This window comes from Caenorhabditis briggsae, assembly GCF_000004555.2.
Source record: "Caenorhabditis briggsae complete genome, chrX, whole genome shotgun sequence".
Lineage (NCBI taxonomy): Eukaryota > Metazoa > Nematoda > Chromadorea > Rhabditida > Rhabditidae > Caenorhabditis > Caenorhabditis briggsae.
The window spans coordinates 21,304,726-21,324,938 of NC_013491.2; the positions used below are offsets into that span (position 1 = coordinate 21,304,726).

Below are 20,213 nucleotides of genomic sequence, written 5' to 3' on the forward strand. Positions count from 1 at the left end.
AAGTGCATATGTATATTCTTATTTTTTGGTACTGAAGGCGATAGGTACAGAGAAATATCGTGGGAAATCGAGAGTAACAAGAGAATGAGTGGGGGACTGTTGAATACCCAATGATGCAACAGAGTGAGATCTTTACCAAAGCCATGACACACATCTGCTTGTGGGCGGAGTTAATAATCAGGATCTGCTTGTCATCGATACTTATACGACCTCTTCCCTCTTTCCTCTTTTGTGTTCTTTTGAGCGGCTGTTAATAGTCGGCGAGCGGCACCCGACAGGCATCCATTGAGCAGGCGGTCTTTCGGAAAAAGAATTTTCCTCTTGTTTTTGCAGTTTATTTTTTCCGCCAATAAAAAATACCAAGGTATGCAAAAATCAAAAATAAAAATAAGGTATGCAAAAATCAATAATAAAATAATTTTATCCATAATGACAAGAAGGAAACACCACACAATTTCAAATAAAGTTATCTCAAATTAACTCGTTTTTCAAAACTTTGAACAAATCATTGTTGGCGGACATAGTTCTGAAAAATGATAATGGAAATTGAAATTTAGCGTTTCGGGACCAACCTTCAATTCCGGTATGCCAAACTCCTCCCCAAATTGTCGTTTTTCTATGGTGGAATACGTTTGATTCTGTGAAATGAAGTTGATGCACATAACCGAACAGCCTCGATATCATACATTTCTGCGATATCTGCGATTCCTCGAACAGTATCATCTAGAAATTCTCACAGTATTTTGCTCACAGAAATTGTCTTACTCTCGAGTCTTCCTCCATTCACGCAGAATACAAGGAAATCATGAAAATCTGAGGCAAATATGCCTTTTGAGGTAATTTCTGATTTCTTTGATTCTACAAATCCTCCGAAAAACATTCTGTCAAACACTGGAGAGAAAGATGCGAGTTCCTTGAAAAAAATGGTAATTTAAAAATCATAAAAGGATATTTTTGGATGTGTCCCTCCAGTATTGAAATCTAAAATCTTACCCTTTTTGAAACATAAAAACGCTGGTCTTCAACTATAACACATGTATCTCTGTCTTCAGATTTGTTGAATTCCAATCGCTCTCTCAAATCATTTCCTGATTTGACACAAACTTTGAGCTTCACAAAGAGATGACCGTCATCCAAATATTTTTCAATTTCTTCTTCTCTAAACGTCATTTCAAAAACTGTTGCAGAATTGCCTTTATCCCCAAAATATTCGAACTTGGAAATGGACAGTTTTTTTGTTCCTATGGTAGGACGGACAGTTGCAATGAATCCGGATGCAACTGGAACAAGAGGCTTGAAATCGACAGTTAATTGATAATGAGCAGTGGATGATGATTTAGCAAGTCGAAAGATCCTAAAAATTAGATTATAACAAAGAAAATAAATGTATTGAATGAATACCATGGGATTGAGACAACTTTACTCGGTCTCCATTGCTCTGTGTCTTTCTCCATATTCAGCACATCGGTGAACTGGTGATTCAAGGTTGTTTTCACTGTAAATTATGAATATTTAGAAGGGATACGAGTTTCAGAAGCAGAATTCTCGATGTTTCAATAAATGAACAGAATTTTGGTAAGTTGAATATAGCATGACCACTTTTAGAGATTTCAAGTTTCAATGCCGGTCGATAAGATGATTTTCGGCCAGTTTCTGACCACTTTGAAAATTTCGAAGTGTGTGAAACAGACCTAGTATAAACAGAAACAGACCTGTTCAAAAATTTGCATTCCCAGAATTATTGGAAATTTCCTAGTTTTCAGCTATTGCCAATTTCTGAAAAATTTCTGCTTGACCGGTCTTTGAACTGAAAACAGAAAAAAACAAAACAAATGTCTTTCAGGAATCTCAGAAATCAAACCACGAATTCAAAAAGTTTCTGTGAATGCAAATTTTCTAGTCTTTTTAATTTCAAAATTTTTGATCCTCAGCAGAGTCCTAAAAATTTGAATATTTAAACAGTTTTCTTTACCACAGTTCTTTTCCATGATCTCCTTCCAAAGTGTATCTCTCTCATTCAGGCGACGTTTCAGCTTGTTATCAAATTGGATAATTGATCTCATTTCCCTGGAAGCTCGTTCTAGTTCTTGTTCAGCAATGAAATACGTAGAAGCTCTGCCCAAAAATTTTTCTGCCACTCTTATATCTTCTTCCACTTTTTTAATGATTTCCTTTGACTCTTAAAATTTTGATATTTTAAAATTGAACTGATTTTTACTCTACTCACCACGCCTTTTCTGAAGTTGCTTTTTTTCCCGGAGGGCGTTTTTAAGCCTGACCATGAGCTGATCCAGTGGTAAGTCTTTTACATTACCAAAATGAGAGAGAAATTTGGATCTCCATTTTCTGTCCTTTTTCTGGGCGTCTGTTTCTTCAACAAAGAAATATATAGATTTTCTCTCCAACAATCTCGCATCATCTCTCGTTTGTTTTTCGGTATTTTCAATGATTTCTTCAATCTCTGACCGTTTTTTGTTTACTTCCATCTGAAGTCTATCAACTGTTCCCATCAAAATTTTCTTATATTCTGTCAATTTTTGTTTCTTCTCTATATCTCGTTTTCTAATCCATTTGGTTTCTGAAAACGAATCGATTGATGGGGATTTCTTTGTTAAATAGAGACTTATTCAACTCACCTTCTTCGTGATATTCAATATCCTCGTTTTCCGGAAGTGAAGGTATAGCTGAAAATTATTTATTTTGGATTTCCATTCGTTTCATGGCCACTTACAGGTATTTGGTAATTTTTCGGAGTTTCCGGAATTTTTTCAAATTTTAAAATTACTGAATTCTTTGGTTTGTTGAAAATGTTTTTGATTTTTCAAAATTCAAAATTGATGAATTCATGAATTACAAAAATTCCGAGATTCGGATGTTCAGAAAATCAAACTATTAAAAAATTCAAAAATAGGCTCCTGAATATTGGAACTTCAATAATTATTCGATTTTTCGAACTTCTGTATGTCTGATTGTTTCTGTGAATGTTTAAAATTTCAAAATTTCAAAAAATTTTGAAATTCTCATGTTTGGAATTTTTTAATTTTCTGTGTTATGAATTTCTAAATTTCTAGATCGAATTTTCCAAATTTTAAATTTTCGCATTTATTTATTCTTCAATCTTCAAACTTCTGCATTTTCCAGTTCTCAGGATTAAGGGCCGGTATAGGAATTTTCATTGGTCCGGCCCGGCCCGGCTGGGCCGGGTTTTTGAGGCAGAAATTTTTAAGAGTCATTTTTTGAGAGAAACCTGGATTTTTGGGAGTATTTTATCAAAATGTTTTGTTTTCAAAAATTTTGAAAATTTTGGAACCCGGGCCGGCGGGCATGTGAGACAAAATACAAATTCAAAACTTACGGAAGCCTCCATATCCATAATTGAACGCCGGTGCTCCAACATTTCTAAGCGTGTCGTCATCCAATTGAGCTGTTACGCTTTCTTCTTCGTAGTTCATCGGCTGATCCAAATACAAACTGTGTCCGGAGACTTCAAAGTTGTTGACTGAAAAATGGTCCTTGAAGGAATATTCAGATCCTCTTCAAACGACGCTCGCATTTACCGTAAAACATAAAACCATAGAAGCCCATCCATACCGTCCACTCTAACAAGCTCAATTGTAAGCTCAATTATCTCGATTTCTGTAGAAACTATCAAAGATTAGTCTACAGAAAATTTCTTCATCACTCAATCACCAAGATTTCATCAGTTGACATAATTTTGATATGCTCCACAAGGATCGAGATGATTAGGTAAGTTCATAGTTGACGGTTAGAGTGTGCTTCTATTAGAGGAATTATGGTATGACTAAAAATTAGATATTCGTTTAGGAATGGAACTAACACAATGATTCCGGGTTGAAAAACTCTCGATTCGCATATTCCAGCAGCGACTTTTCGAATTCTTCGTCTCTAGGTTCCACATATTTTGGGGTTTCTTTAGGAGGAGCTTCTTCCAAAAATGCTGGTTCCACTGAAGCGTCTGAAATGCTATTTACCTCTATTAAAAAAAATACATTGGTAATGTTTTATTTAAATGTTTTGAGAGAATCAATTATGGTACGATTTATAGCTTTTAAGGCTTTATAAATCAATTTACCTAGCTTGGATTCCTTGCTACTCCTTTTCTGATGTTTTCCTCCTAGTTGATCTTTCCAAGGAATAAAGCTCCGTGATCGATGGTCTGAAAAATAAGTTATATCTATAAATTATAATGCATTGAACAGTCGACTTAAAACAAACCTGAAATCTTGTATTCATTTGATTATGTCTACCAATCCCTACTCTTTGAGTAATATGAGCATTTTGACGGTTAGAGATTTCATTTTGAGCATGGACTTCATTTGAAAGATTGTTTCTGGTTGTGGTTGATGATCCTCTGTGATTACTAAAATGATTTGATCTTATCGGACCATAGTGTCCATTCGTATTTGAAAACCGGCTTGGCAAATTGTGTCGAGTGGGAGCGGGGAATCCGCCAGGAACATTGCGATCGATGGGATTGAAGAACCTTTGCAGATTATCATTTCCTGACAGACGAGGATATCCTCCTGGAGCAAAGTTTCTGATCGGATTGGGCAACCTAGTAGGAACATGATACGGATGAAAGAATCTACCTGAAAACAGTACTTGATTATTAAGAATCCTGTACTAGAGGCCCCCACATTTTAAAGTTTGAGCTCATTTATCTCAATTTTTATGCAAGGTATAAAAAAGTCGTCAACTGTTAAAATACTTGTGATATTACGGTAAACAATTCATCAGTTGGCAACTTTTTTATATCTTTGACAGGAACATAGATAAATTGGCTCAAAATTAAAAGTTAAGGGCCTTTATTACAGATTTTATTACAGGTTTTACTTGATAGATTTTGAAATAATTCTGCTTACAAAAATTAATTTTTGCAGTTCAAATCGCACTACAATTGAAACTAACCATGACGCCCAAATCCGTGGCTTGATGGATGTCCATGATGACCAAGGGGTATTAGTCCTCGATGATGTGACTCATATCCTGACGACCATTGACGGGAAAGTCTCATAATTCCGTGTCCTCCTCCCCAGTGATGCATTGGAGCCGGATCATTGGGCAAACTTGATTGTCTGAAGAAATAAGGCGGTGGCGCTCTATTTGGCATCGCATTTTCTGAAAATTGTTTTGTTCTATGCTTGAAACTAACGATTCAATGAACTCATGCCTTGATAAACCCGATGACATCCATTTGGTGGTCCAGGAATATGTCCGAAAAACGGATTGGATCCATTAAAATTCATAATAGTGTTGGCTTGTGAAAATGCCGATTTTGAAAGTTCAGTTGCTGTTACAGTTCTTGATAAATCTGAAATTCCTATTTGCATTTCAAGAGATTGTTGTTTAATTCATAACACCCAAAAAGGGAAACTGTGGATGTGATTGATGACTGTGACAGTTTATTACAAAAAAGGAAAGAGAAGCGAACATAAATATTCATTTTTTGTTTGTGGTAGAGGTGATAAAATGAAAGCATAAAACATCAAAATGGAACAAATAAGTGGTATACTATTCAGAGAAAATAAAATATTTTCTATTCAAAATAAAAAATAATCGCGCGAGTGAACGAGTAAAAATGTCTGCGTCTCTACAGCGCCTCTACAGGTTTGGAGACTCTCTACACGTTTTTTCACTCGTTCAACCGCGCGATTATTTTGAATAGACAATAATTTTTTATTATTTAGAGTTATTGTAGAAAAAACTTCTAGAGATTTGAAAAATTCAAAACATTTTAAGCTGCCCAAGTCTCTAAACTATCAGAATTGAACAAATTGAAACGAATTGAAACAAAAAACTTTTTTCTAAGCCGATTGCTGTGTTTGAAATTTGAAAATTACTTCAATATGAAAAAATCCAGAAATCCAATAATTTCTTCAAAAGGATATCGTTTCAGACTGCTTGAAAATCTGAATCAATAGTTTCGACTCGTGTTTTGTGAGGGAATAACTGATCAAAAAAAAATAATGTATGCATAATTTTTTTTGTTTGTGATCGAGGTGATAAAAACGGGGAAGGCATGTATTGAAATATTTCGGAAAGTTGAGAGAAACAAAAGAAAGGATGGGAAACTGTTGAATAATCGAGTGAAGCAATGGAATGGAATGGAAAAAAGTATGGGAATATACAGAATAAGATAAGATGGTTGGTTAGACGTCACAAGAGTTTCAGAAACAGGAGAAAGAGATGGAGAATGAGCGAAAAGATTGAGAAAAATATTTCAGAAAACAGATAAGTATTCCAGACACTATTGATTTTGATTTGGAGTATCATTGAATACTGGTGTATCAGGATTTTGATTGTTCAGTAGATTGTTGTAGAGCAATTGATTGACAATCGATATTTGCTGTTGGTCCGCCTGTGGAGGGACAGCAAATAGTCCAGGAACACCTCCTAGACCTCGAGCGAGATACTGCTGAAGATTAAGTGATGGAAGTGGAAGGATTGGTTGAAGCACAGCTTGATTTTGGAACACTGGCTGCAGAAATTGCTGATTCACATTAACTTGATTTGGAGCAAATTGAGCGAAAAAATTCACCGGGGGTGCAAATGGATTCCTCTGGGCAATTTCCTGAACCAGCCCCTGTGACTGAACTTTGATGTTGGCCATACTTCCAGTGAGTGCGTCCAAATTAAGAAATTCGTTTTCATTTGGCTGTTGCTGTGAAGCCGGAGAAAGCGTGGCACGAAAATACGGATGAGTATTCGGTCCGAATCTTCTTGAAGCTCTCTCGATCTTGAAAATGTTCTCCACAATCTTTACCAAATCGGACTTATAAAGCACAGAGTAATTTTGTAGAACAATTTCACACGCTTTCGGGATGTTTTTGACGGATTCGAGAAGTGAAGCCTGAAAAAATCCTTAGTGAGTAAACATCGATTCTAAAGCTGTTTTTATACTAACCTTCAATCTGAGTAAACCATATTTCAAGGCGAAGTTGAGTTTTTCGTCGAAATTCCTATTTGACTCTTTCCACAAAAATTATTCAGATATTTTATTGAGCGTTTCGGATCTGAGAATTTTTTTCGAACAGCTTAAAATGTGCTCCACCCGCTCCTCTGCAAAGGTTAGTATAAGGTTTAAAAGAGGGAGTATTATTACCGGTGATTATGGAATTTCCAAGCATTATGTCAAGACACAATTTTAAATCTTCAGATCTCAGGCACCTATCATAAATGTGGAAATATGCTTTTGATTTTACATCCCACGACTCGAAAAATTCCGGTGCATGATGTTTGAGGTTCTGAAAACAAATTTCATGAAGGGATTTAGATGGAAATCTGCGGGACAATTGACTAACTGTTTCTCGATTCTTGTTGAATAGGTCGTAAAACATTTTTTAAAATTCCATAATTTTTTTTGTCTAATTTTATAACTCTTGCAGAAACTGATGCAGAACTGCCCCACACTTCTGTTACAGGTTTTTACATCAGGGAAAAACTTTTCGAAAATGTTACCGGCCCGCCAAGACCGGGGTCTAAGGAGTCTACGGCCCGGTACACCCCGGTTTAAAAAATCCTGTATTTTTTCTTTTCCAAATTCGAAAATCTTATTATAATAAAAAACACTATTTTATTATTTTTTTCGGTTTGTCTGTTATAATTTTTTGATTTTAAGTAATAATAATACAAAAATAAGTTGAAAAATGAAATATAATCTCACTTCTGAGTTTACGTAGATTGCATCACCGTTGAAAATACAAATTTTATCTGTCCAGGAAGAAATCTGAACATTCAACCGGATGTCCAACTTTCCATCTTTCACAAGCTCTGCCAATTGTGTGTTTTCCATTTTACAAATAAGTACTAAAGGCTTCATCGAATCGAGTTGGAATTCCGCGTGTTTTGCACTCTCATTTTCAGAAAAAATGAATTCAGACGTTCCGAAGATGTTCCAGCTTTTGGCCATTGTTTTAGGATTCCAGTTCAGGTTTATCAAAATTTGATCGGCAATAATACGGATTGAAACAAAGCTGCAATTATTTCTTCTAAATTTTCATTTTGTTTTTGTTCAACATACAAATCTCAATCCCGGAAAGTTATGGGGTGGCTTGTGACAGTATTGGATTGCAGCAACGCAGCATAGTTTACAGTGATGGGGAATGAAAACGAAGCCATTATCTTTCATAAAATAGATAGTTGAAATAAAGACAGTGGAAAAGAGTAAGTGATGTTCAGAAGAAAAAAGTTGAAAAAAGTTGAAATCAAAGGGCTTCCAAATTGTCAATTTATATTCTCATCATTTCATTTCCATCAAGAGACATAATCACGTTATGAGTTGATTAATTCTCGATATGTTCTATCGGAATCGGGATATTTTCAATCAAAGTTAACAATTCAGAGGCCCTTCTCGAGAAAGCAGAGAAAAAAAAGTTCTGAATGAAAGGTCCAAAAAAAGAGAATGAGATCTCGTGTATAAAAGTCATTAATCGAAAAGTACAGCCAGAGGCAATGAAGAAAAATCTAAGCAAAAAATATCATTGTGCTCCAGAAAAAGTTCTGATTTCTTTTTTTGTTAATGTCAGCCAGACATGCTAGCACTTTTTGATTCCCACGTCCCCACTAATAACAAGACCCCCCCCCCCCCAAATTGTTTCCGTCCAGTCTAACAAAAAAATATTCCAAGGGCTCCTTTTATTGGGGTTTAAAAAATCAGAAAACAAATCATAGCATTAGAAAATGATGAAGAATTGATGAAAAAGCTGCAAATCAACCGAGGGTTTTTAATTAGGATTGTGGAGTGTAGGCGAACAGATTCCAAAAGACATCGGTGTAGAAAACATGCATAGGACCCCACGATTCTGTATCCCATAAATGGTGTGAAGTGGAGGCAGCAGTCGGATTTTTTGAATTCTGCAAGAAATAAGAATTAATCTGTGAAATTTGTGGAGTGTAAAACAGTTCACAGAACTGTTTTCTTACAGACTTAAATTTTTTTTTTTCACAATTACTGTTTTTAAAATGTGTACCTGCGATTCTCCAGATTTTATTTTCTTCATTGCCTTCATATGCTCGTCCAAATCCAATAACTCTGGTTTGTTATCCAATCCAGCAGAATTTCGATTACGATCGAGTGATACCCCGGAATCTTTCGTCTTGATTTGCTGGACCAAATTCGGCAATTCGGGTTTCTTCTCCAATCCAGCAAAATCTGGATGACGCTTTCTGATTTTTTGAGGAGAAGACTCCTCCGGAAGCCAACAATTTTGTCCCATGCGTGCCTGTCTCCACTGAAAGTTTTAGTTTTAGAATGGTTTGTTAAATTGGCTATTGTTCAATTTTTGTTCAAAATTGGCTATTGTTCAATATCCACCAGAAGAAAGTCGAATTTTTAATTTTTCTTTTGAAAGAATATTGTATTTCCGTATTTCCCCTGATTGGAGCATTCCCAAACTGTTAATTTTGCGCTCAATAATCTTCATTCCTAGGAGAAATATCAAAAATTTGTCAAATAATAAAATGATTGCCATATTATCACAAACATTTTATTAGTTGTCAAATTGATGATATCATTTTCAGGAATGGAGATAATTGAGCTCAAAGTCCATGGTTTGGGTGGCTTTTATTAGAGGGAATACGGTATATTCACTCGATTTCAGAGAAAATTGAAGTAATTAGCCATCTTTTCGAGCTTAATGGTTAGGAGTACGGTACATTCAGACTTTAAAAAAAAGAGCTTATAAACGTTTTTGGTTGTTTTCGATATTCAAAAAAAATTCAAAAACCAACCTGTTCATATCTTTCGTTTTGTTTTCTTGATTCTTCCAAAAAAGGCGTTTTGCTTTCTATTGACATTGTTGACCAATTTTGGCCCAGTTTTACGTTGATTCCTTTGAAACTTTCGTCTGGGTATTGTTTTTTCCTTGCTGCACGCTCTGTTTTTGCCCAAATCATATAGCAGTTTGGCGGACGCGGAATATATTCTTCCATTTCTGGTTCAGCCTAGAGAAAAAAAAGTCAAATTTTTTGTAGGGATCTTTATTTTGTAGACTTACCTCCGGGAGTTTGTCCATTGAAGGTTGAGATTGCAAACGTGCAAAATTCCATACCGGCATTGAGGAGTCCATATAGGAAATGAATTTAATTTGAAAAATGGTTTTAATACGAAGTAATTCAAACTTCGCGAGCTTTTCTTTTCCACTGAACTGATACACTGCGTCACATAGGATATGATTGAAGCAAATAATAATTCGAATTGTCAATTAATGAAAACCATTAGAAACCGCTACCATTTCTTAATTTTGGCAAAATTGAAAAAATCGAAAACATGGCCCGAAGAAACGACATAAGTATAAGTTCACTTGAAACAATGAAAGATAACTCAAAACACAGATTCTAAAATTTAGTGAAACTCTAAAATATAGTGAAAAGGGATCATAATAATTTTGTTTATGGGCAAGTTTTCATTAAGGAGCATTTATAAAACCATAAAAAACTAGATCTTGAGTTCACGGAATCAGCAACTTTTTGGGCCATCTCACACTCAAGCATTAAAAATGGGCTATGAGGAGTCATGTTTACAAAGTTGTTTTGTGAGGAAGGAGTCACGCATTCTGATTTTTCTTCCTTTAATCACAATTTTCAAGTTTAGAATTTACCGATACAATAGTAAGATTATTTCACAGTTGCGTTCTAGACGTACGATTGGCCTAGAAAGTTATCATTTTTCGCGAAAAAATGACCAAATTCCAAGGTCCCAAATATTATTTAGAACTCATTTCATCAATCTAAAAATTTCTCAACATACTTGAAAAATTGCAGGCATAAAATGCATAAAGTTTCATTCTGATAGATTCAATTTGAGGGAAAAAATCTGTCAAAAACTATACGTTACCAACCTTCGAGAAGCCACCGTATATCTTTCCGGAACGGATTTCATTGCCGATTGCCGAAATTGCCGAATTTTGTTGCCGATTTGCCGTTGCCGAAATCGGCAACGAAAAAAAGTTGCCGAATTGCCGTTGCCGATTTCGGCAAAAAAATTTCGGAAATATCGGCAACTGAATTTTTTTTTGAATTTAGAGATTTTCACAATTTTTTTTAGTCAAAAAAATGATTTCGAAGTTCGAAAAATCAAATTTTGAACACCATCATCCCTCAGAGTGAATTTTAGAGGAAATGTGTCCCAATAATCATCAAAAATACTTGCATCGGATCTAAAAATGGGCTTTAAATTTGTGAGCATAGGAGAAAAATAGATATAATGAGTCACAACTCATCCAAAAAATTATCCAATCTGTCTCAAATCTCTAGGGAACGTGTGTCGTGAGTTGCCTAACAAGTTGAGCGCACTATTTTCAAAACTCACAATCGGAACAAATATTTTCAACCATTGGAATACCCTTTATTGCTAAAGAGAAATAGTTTGCATAAAAAATGTGGTCTTGAGTTGCCAATTTTTGTAATTACTTTTTTAAGGAACTTATGAAACACATTTTCTGTAGTTCTGAGCCTGATAGAAGCATTTTCATGTGAGTTACGCATCGATTTTACTAAAAAAAGACGCAAAACTTTTGTGCCAAAAATTGCCGAAAGTTGCCGAAATTGCCGAAATTTTTTTGGCAATTGCCGAGCTGCCGAACGTTGCCGAAAAGTATTCGGCAAATTGCCGAAAAAATTTTGTTGCCGCACAGGCCTGGTCTAGAACGCAACTGTGAAGTAATCTAACTATTGTATGGGTAAATTCTAAACTTGAAAATTGTGATTAAAGGAAGAAAAATCAGAATGCGTGACTCCTTCCTCACAAAACAACTCTGTAAACATGACTCCTCATAGCCCATTTTTAATGCTTGAGTGTCAGATGGTCCAAAAAGTTGCTGATTCCGTGGACTCAAGATCTAGATTTTTATGGTTTTATGTATGCTCCTTAATGAAAACTTGTGCACTTTCCTTTTATGCTAGTCAGCTCAATCATATGTCTGCCGAGGAAGACACAGTACCACTCGGAACATACTTGTGAAATTGTGCTAAAATGAGAAATTTTTCTCGGTTTTCAAATCAGCCTCATGTTTTTTGACAGTTAACTGTGTGAAACAATTGGGAATGAATCTGTGAAAAACATAAATTTAGAGTCAGCACTGTTTTCTGAACATTTATCAACGAAAAAGTTCATTTCCAGTGTAAACTGGCCGAAAACGGATGTGGCTCAATTATGATTATAGGTACAGCTAAATTTCTTCCATAAACAAAATTATTATGATCCTTTTCCACTATATTTTATAGTTTCACTAAATTTTAGAATCTGTGTTTTGAGTTATCTTTCATTGTTTCAAGTGAACTTATACTTATGTGACGTTTTTCAGGACATTATTTCGATTTTTTCAATTTTGCCAAATTTAAGAAATGGTAGCGATTTCTAATGGTTTTCATTAATTGACAATCCAGTCCATATTCACAGTTTTCTTCAGTCCATATTCACAGTTTTCGAAAAATTCAAAATTTAAAGTGAACTTATAATTATGTGACGCAGTGTATTAAAAAATAAAAAGAGAAAAAAAAGACAAAGCTAGGAAAACCTCATGTACCTGATAAATGATGGCTAAAACAAACTTGGCCACCTTGATTTGTGTACCAACCTCATTACTCAATAAACCGCACTCGTAAACGGCCGTTCCTTTTGAGTCATCGTGTGAGAGGCGCGTAGCTCCTTTGATCCTCATCCAAGTTGCACTGTTTTATCGCCTTTGAGAAGTTTATTACTGCGGTCTATTCAAAAACTTTTTGGATATTCAAAAAAAAACGATTGCTTTATAGATTTGATATATTTTTTGGGAGGTAACCAGAGATATACCGTAACCACTCTATTAGAATGGACCAAAAAAGTCAACTTTAAACTCATCTCGATACCAGTGAAAGATATAAAAAAGTCATCAACTACCAAAATTCTTGTCATAATTTCTAAAATACTCTGACAGTTGATCGTTTTGCCATTTTTCACAAGGATCAAGATAATTTGGTTCAAAATTGTTGGCATTAGGAGGATTAGTATACATATGTAGTAGACATGTCATAAATGTTCAGCTTAAAATTCTTAATGTTTGGATCACGTTATAAACGAATTCTCCTTTTTTTTGTCAGAATCAAGTTTATGAAGGACGATGTACAGTATCAATATCTGCGCGAATTACCGTACTACAGAATTACCGCCCATCCAAACAGCTAACTTTGAGCTCAAATATCTTGATTCCGGGTAAAGATATAAAAAGTGTGTCAACTGACAAAATGTATATCATAAAATAAACAAAATTTTATCAGTTGACAAAATTTTGATATCTTTTACAGAAATCGAGATATTTGATATCAAAAATGGCAATTTGGGTGGGCTTCAGAATTTGAGGGAAAACTGTAACTAGTTTTGAGGGAAGAAATGTTTGTAAAAACGCAGTTTACAAAGGACAGACAACGTGAAACGGGAAATAAACTTTTGACAGATGTCTCATAATTTAAGCATCTATGAAATTTGGAAAAATAGAAAAAGAAAAAAACAAGAAAACCACGAAATGAATTTCACACATTCAGTGTCGGGTTGAAGGCTCTAGTCGGATAGTTCCCCTGAATGAACGGTCCATCATTCCACACCACGAAGTAGAACGCGTCCTCTGTACTCAAGACTGTCCCAATAGTTCCATCACTTCGCTTCAAATCATAACCGCTTCGAGCATCGATTTTGTACGGGCTCAGAATATAATCCAATCTGAAAACAAATGCATTGGAAAGATGATTGAAAAAAAAAACTAACACATAGTAACTATCCCTTTCTCCTTGTTTGAAACTAGTCACATTCAGTCCCTTAATAACTTCTGACGCAAGCATCCTTTTGGAATAGAAGTTCGAAAGTTCAAAACGATGGAGGTTTGGATGGTTTCCATTTAGCCAGCTATTTATGAGAGAGCGGACATCAGAAGCGGTGAGCAGGTGGCATGTGATTTTCAGTCTGTGAAAGTCCATCGAATCGAGTATTTCAGCAGTAATCCATTTGCCGTCGAAGATGGAGACTCTTTGGTATTGAAATATCTGCAATTTTCGAAATTTTTGGTTTTAAAATTAGTTTTATACTAACGTCTGTCCACTTGAAATGCTCCTTGCTGATATGGAAATTCACAACAAGACCTTCAAGTTTATTATAGTTCTCTTGAAGCAGAATCTGCATATCGTTATATCCACTTTTCAGTTGCCCAGACAGTTTCAAAACCAAGCGATCATTGAATATTGGGTGATTGATGAGCTCCCGGAATTTGTTGGATCGCTGCTTCAAATCTACTGAAGCTATTCCGAACCGGAAACTGAATACTTTGCAAAAATGATCGAGAATGAGTTGGAGATTGTTTGAGAAATCATCCGTTAAGATCTCCATCATATTCACGATTTCGTGTCGTCCTCTGAAATTTTTTTATTGAGAAAAACGCAGATAAAAAGAGAAATAGAAGTTTCGCAGATTGGCCCCAATCTGAATTATCAGGTTTTTTTTATTTAATTCAAGAAGTAACTGTCCACATACAGTATCTGTCAATAAGATATACAAAAACGTGTTTTTCAGTTGCTTTCGATTTAAGTTTCAGATCATTTTGAAAACTTTGGAGGGTGAAAAACAGACCTATACTGAAAAATTTGCATTCAATATTCTTTTTTGAAAATTCCTAGTTTTTCAGCTAATTTCCAATTTCTAAAAGAGACCACGTTTTTGCTTTTTTTTACACTGAAAAAAATGACAAAACTGGTGTCTAACAGAAATTGGTGAATAGCTGGAAAACTTGGCATTTTAAAAAAATTCTGCGAATGTCAAGTTCTCAATCTAGGTCTGTTTTACACCCTCCAAAATTTTCAAAATAACTGGAAACATAGCAGCAGAGCTCTAGACTCTCAAAAACGGTCAAAATCAACTGAAAAATGGGCTGTTGTATATCGCATTGTCTGGTGCTGTATCTCATTTCCTGTGAAAGATATCAAAAAGTTGTCAACAGACAAAATGTTTGTGATGTCATGATAAACAATTTATCAGTTGACATCTTCTTGGTATTTCTCAAGAAAACCGAGATAAATCGCCTCAAAATTAAAAGTTTAGGTGCCCGTCTATTCGATTTATTTCCGGTTTCTTGAAACTCACATCACGTTTATTGCCAATCTTCCCACTTTAATCTTCAGTTTTTCCAAAATAGGATGGTCATCGCAAAAAATGCTCAGCCTTATATCGTAATGGTCTCGAAAATAGATAATCTGCTTTACTCCGTAACACCAGATATCAATGCAGTCAAATTGAAAGTTCATCTTTTTTATTTTGGCGAGCATCTTTTTTGAGACAAAAGTCAGATCAATACTGAAATAATGTTTTTTTAAATAAAAACGACATCATAAGAATAACTTACATCGAAATTAAATTCAATTGTCGAAAAATGTTTTCCACAACTGACGATGGAAATTTTAGAAGATTCAGACGGTTTTTGGACACAACAGGCATCACAAAGTTGGTGCAAAAGACAATTAAAACAGTGAGAACGAGTATGTGTGTCTGAGTGGTAGGCAAGAAGACCAATGACGTGGCAATTGGGTCGACAGACTGCGTCTGCGATAACGGGGGGTCAGGACACAGTGAGAGACAGACAAATCTTCTGTCGCATACCTCAGCATCGTCCAATGTTTTCTCGTTGGTCCATGGGTTGGCAAACAAGAAGGACCAATAAATATCTTGCACTGAATCAGAAGACGTCTCAACCAAATGAAGAGCAGATGTTGTCACTGAGACAGGTGTCATCAACAGAGAAGACTAAAGAGGGAGTCATCTGTCTTTCTGCGTATGTGTGTATGTATGTCTGTCTCGGGCCTCAACTTCAATGAGTCAGAGCGACGTGTGGCTTGGGGGTGGGTTTGTAGTCACAGACTACCGAGCGCTTCATATCCATGCTAAAGGCTAACAGAAAATCGATAAAGTTGAAATGCGGAAATTTTAACAAAAAAAATGCTTAAAACTTGATAAACCTCTTCTTGACGGGTTTCTAATTGCCTTGGTTAATGTGGACAGTGTAAAAGAAAACAAATATAACAACAATTTTATTAAACAATAAAATTTAAAGAAATTATTAAAGAGGTGGACCAAAGGCGTTATTGAAACAAAATCATATCCTGAAAATCAAAAACGTTTCATCGGGTTTTGGAATACATGATTTTTGTACAATAGATTCGTTTTTACCGCATTTGCTCTAATAGAATCCCACCTGTACGTGAACTTTGAGTTCAATTATCTCGGTAAGAAAAGATGTCAAAAATCTGTCAACTGTAAAAAATTTGGTGAAATTATGACATATAATTTGTCAGTAGAAAACTTTTTGATGCCTTTCAAAAGTTACAAGATAAGTTAGCTTAAAGTGTACGTATAGGGTGGGCTTCTATGATAGTTTTTTTTCAATCTGACCTCTCCACCAGTTAAATGAAGGACAAAATTAAAAACACTATCCTTTTCTATTGAAACCAGGTATTAACTTGAAAACGTGACTTGCAAAAAATGTTGTAAACTAACCTGGCGGACACGTTTTCAGTCTTCAATCTTTTTAAACATTCCGCATCCTACTTGGCAACAGATTGTTTTTCCATTAGATCCTTTCAAACTTATCAGTTAATTAATGAACTAATGATGTCTGATAGAGAACTCACCACCCGGCGGTCACATCTTCATCACTCCTTTTTTTTTGGGTGACTATCTTTTGCTTGATTTAAACCTTCTTGCTGGAAAAGGAACAAATACCACTTGATGGGAATATCGTAGCACTTACATTTGCGGGACAAAACTTTAATCTCGACAAAACACAGAAAAGGCTTGTTGAAAAATATGATAAAACCTCAAGAAAATCATATAGAATAAAGGCTGGACAAACACAACCAGCCAAAATGAAGAATAACTGAAGTGTTATTGCATTTTCTCCATTTTATACCCTTGAAGCTTTCGCTACCGTATCCTCCGCAGCCAATTTCCACCTTGCCTTTCTCCCAATAAGTGCTTCTCCGAAACTCTGCTGTTTCTAGATTTCACTTTCTATTCACTTTCTATTCACTCTACGATCCTGCTCCTTTTTGAAATGTCCATTATCTCAAAGTGACCCACTGTTCTCAAGATCCATTCCAAGAATGGATTTAAAAATGTCACGCACCATTTGGTCCGCTTCTTTAGTCCATCTCTTCCATTTCCATTTAAAGGCAAGTCACTTCAATTTGGTAAATGACCTACGGCGCAATAAAAAAGCTTTCAGGCCGAAGACGTCTTACTTTCCCTTTTGATTTTCTCCGTTTTGGCTAAGAGCAATACGGCACCAAATTTATAACCAACTCGGATATCTTTTGTTATCCAGTGACTCAGAAGGAGGAAATTGAGTTTCTTTTTTTTCTGCAGAAACCATTCTTTCGTAGTCTGATACCTGAAATTGTCAACAGTATGTAAATACAATTTTAATCAATTTTGGAATGGTTACGATCCTAAATTAATTATACCAGAACAAGAATGAAACTTTCTTTCAGGATCTTCCTAAAATTTCTTCCAAGGTTTTTTGATTCTCTCAGTGTGTTTTTCTAGTGTGTAGAAACTCATTTGTCCAGAAAACTTCATTCCACTTTTTTTGGCTCCTCGCTAATCCTGCTCGTTTTTTAACATAGTCCCTTTTCATTCCTCAAGAAGTAGTTCCAAGGACTTCGTGCTAGATCTATTATTGCTTTTTTGTCTTTCTCAATTTTTTACATAAAAGCAGTGGTAGACACTCAAGCTTTCACTAATTTTTGCCAAATTTCAAATTTCTTTCATAAAATTCATCTTCAGATCATAGTTTAATTAGCCATTCACATCATTGAAAAAAGTGAAAAAGAGGTCTGATGGAGCAGAATAACGTCGGAATCAACAATAGACCATTCAAACTCTACGGAATCATAATGTGACTATTTCTTTCTGCTACAAATACAATATTCTGTTTTTTAGGGACCGACAGCAGCTGCACCTCATTTATGTTCACGCGACAATGATTTGATTCTGGTTTGCAGTTTTCTACGTAGTTTCTTTCATTGCTTGAATTTTCTCCATTTTTGAATTAAGCTTTACAGCTCAACTTTTTTTCCCGATTTCCCGTTCGTTTTTTTTTGTAAGAAATTTTGATAGAAGACAATAGTAACTAGTTTTTAATAAAAATATATGCTTTTTCATTTTGTTTTTTTCTGCCGTAAATGTCATGGAAACTTCATTTTCTATAGGTTCTTATCAAATATTCCAAGTGGGTCTTTCCGAGAGTCGCCAAATTTGCGGTTCCAAGCAAATGCGCTCTATTAAACAAACTGCGCAAAGCAGAAATATTCAAATCAGCTTTCCCGCTGTGTTTTTTTAAACGAAACGAATTTACACCAAAAGCAGCACACTGCGCGACTCCGCAATAATTATCTATAATACGAGATTTCTTGCCAGCATTCCCTGTACACGTACACTGCCTCCAGTGGACCCTCTAATCTCTTTCCGTCATCTTGGCCCTTTCTCTCTCTCTCTCGATGCGCGCGCACATCTTCCCTTGTCGGTTGCCATCTTCAACACAATGAAGGTCCATCTGGTTTATTGATCGACGTTGTATGGTCGCGTGCAGAGGGGTCACTCTCCCAACACAACAACGGACCTTTCTTCATTTAACAAAACCCCAGTCGTGCGTTTGCAGTGGAAAAACACCATTGACGCGTTTGACGATTGACGCATTTGACGTGCATGGTGCAGCTTTTGTTCGCGTAGTCAAATAGCCTAATTTTCATTCATTAAACTCGATTTCCTTATAAAACTAAGCTTTTATCGTTTCAGATTGCTTCAAATGAAAAATCTTACCACTTGTTCCTTGTTTTTCATGCTAATGATGATGTCGCTGCAAGTTTTCCGTGAGTTTTTTCAATTTTTGAAAGGAAAAATCAATTTCAAACCAAAACATTTCTCAATTGAAAAAAACGGAAAGAAAACAATTGTTTCACCAACTCTAATAAATAAACAAGTTCAATATTGTCATAAAACCGAATTATCAATGTTTCAGAACCTTCTCCATGAGCTGCTTATTTTTTAACTCCCCATGAAGCGCCATGGAACGTCTGCTGGCTTCGAATCTCTTCGCATTTTAACTCCCCATGAAGCGCCATGGAACGTCTGCTGGCTTCGAATCTGCCAATTACTATCAATCATCCGAATACAATAACGACGCCAAAGAAAATAACATCTGCAATTTGGAAGACAAGTAAATGAAGAATAAGTGAGTTGAATTATTCATAGCAATTTTTTTTCTAATTTCGCAACATTTCAGAAAATTTTAACCTTTCGTTTCTCTTTTTTTTCTGAACTCAGCTGTTTGCCCGCCACCAACGCGAAATGGCTCAAATCTAGAAAAATCATCAGGAAGAGGAAGATGAACTTATTTGAGTCTTGATCAAAAATCGCAAGAAGCTCCCAGAGATGTTCAACCACGAGTACAGCAACAGAGCCACACGGAAGTAGAAAAGATGATAACCGACAGGCGATCACCAATTGAAAAAGTTCGAACATGATGAATAGTCGGCTGCGACTGTCGTCTTTTGGGCGCTGGTTAGGCAGATTCCGCTAGGGATTTTTCCAGAAGATGTCTATCCAGAAGATGTCTAAAGTGAAAAGCTGGCTGGGTTCGTCTTGGGTTCGCCTAAAATTTTTTTAACCCAAAACGCACCGAAGCTGGCTCAAAAGGTGGCAGCGCTCTAACTTTGCCAAAAGGCGCCCATGTTCGCCCAAAAGACGGCATTTACCTTAATTCAACCGAATAGTGTTCAAGTGACTTTGACTACTGATCACCTGCTTCGACCCAAAGATGGCAATGTTCAGAGGTAAGAAAATGATGTTTTGCAAAAGTTAACTCCATTCATCCTGATCAACATTTCAGGGAGCAGAACCTCCATGTTCTTCGACGAAGCTAGAAATTCAAACCAAGGGAACAAAATTCGTCGACAAAAAAGGCAGGAATCTCATATCGATGCTAACCAACCTGAAACGAGCCGCGAGCCCGAGATGGACTCTATGAGCATACGAAAGCGCAAAGAAGAAATCGAGCATTAACATCAACTACGAAGGATTTTCTGGTCTAATTGAAAAGCAATTCTTGACGCAGCATTGGAAGACAAGCGAACGAATGATGAGTGAGTTGAATCATTTATATGAATTTTGTCTAATTTTG

General features: G+C 35.7%; 4 protein-coding genes across 4 annotated transcripts; all 4 read right to left on the reverse strand.

Moving 5' to 3' along the window:
• Positions 1-488: 488 nt before the first annotated feature.
• Positions 489-5,351, reverse strand: CBG10642 (the record flags this gene model as incomplete). The annotated part of the gene is made up of 14 exons (XM_045240796.1): positions 489-526; positions 631-723; positions 766-913; positions 994-1,354; positions 1,402-1,495; positions 1,973-2,179; positions 2,228-2,578; positions 2,637-2,684; positions 3,356-3,499; positions 3,839-3,976; positions 4,094-4,177; positions 4,269-4,610; positions 4,930-5,139; positions 5,174-5,351. The coding sequence occupies 14 exons, from the start codon at positions 5,349-5,351 to the stop codon at positions 489-491; spliced, it is 2,436 nt and encodes an 811-aa protein (XP_045094324.1).
• A 917-nt stretch (positions 5,352-6,268) lies between these two features.
• CBG28138 lies at positions 6,269-7,930 on the reverse strand (the record flags this gene model as incomplete). Its single annotated transcript, XM_045240797.1, has 2 exons — positions 6,269-6,871; positions 7,685-7,930. The coding sequence occupies 2 exons, from the start codon at positions 7,928-7,930 to the stop codon at positions 6,269-6,271; spliced, it is 849 nt and encodes a 282-aa protein (XP_045099071.1).
• An 818-nt stretch (positions 7,931-8,748) lies between these two features.
• Positions 8,749-10,088, reverse strand: CBG28137 (the record flags this gene model as incomplete). The annotated part of the gene is made up of 4 exons (XM_045240798.1): positions 8,749-8,874; positions 8,991-9,251; positions 9,751-9,963; positions 10,017-10,088. 4 exons carry the CDS (start codon positions 10,086-10,088, stop codon positions 8,749-8,751), a joined length of 672 nt encoding a protein of 223 aa, XP_045099070.1.
• Positions 10,089-13,527: 3,439 nt separating this feature from the next.
• On the reverse strand, positions 13,528-15,769 carry CBG10639 (the record flags this gene model as incomplete). Its single annotated transcript, XM_002645991.1, has 5 exons — positions 13,528-13,714; positions 13,760-14,034; positions 14,081-14,399; positions 15,125-15,334; positions 15,384-15,769. The coding sequence occupies 5 exons, from the start codon at positions 15,767-15,769 to the stop codon at positions 13,528-13,530; spliced, it is 1,377 nt and encodes a 458-aa protein (XP_002646037.1).
• Positions 15,770-20,213: the final 4,444 nt, after the last annotated feature.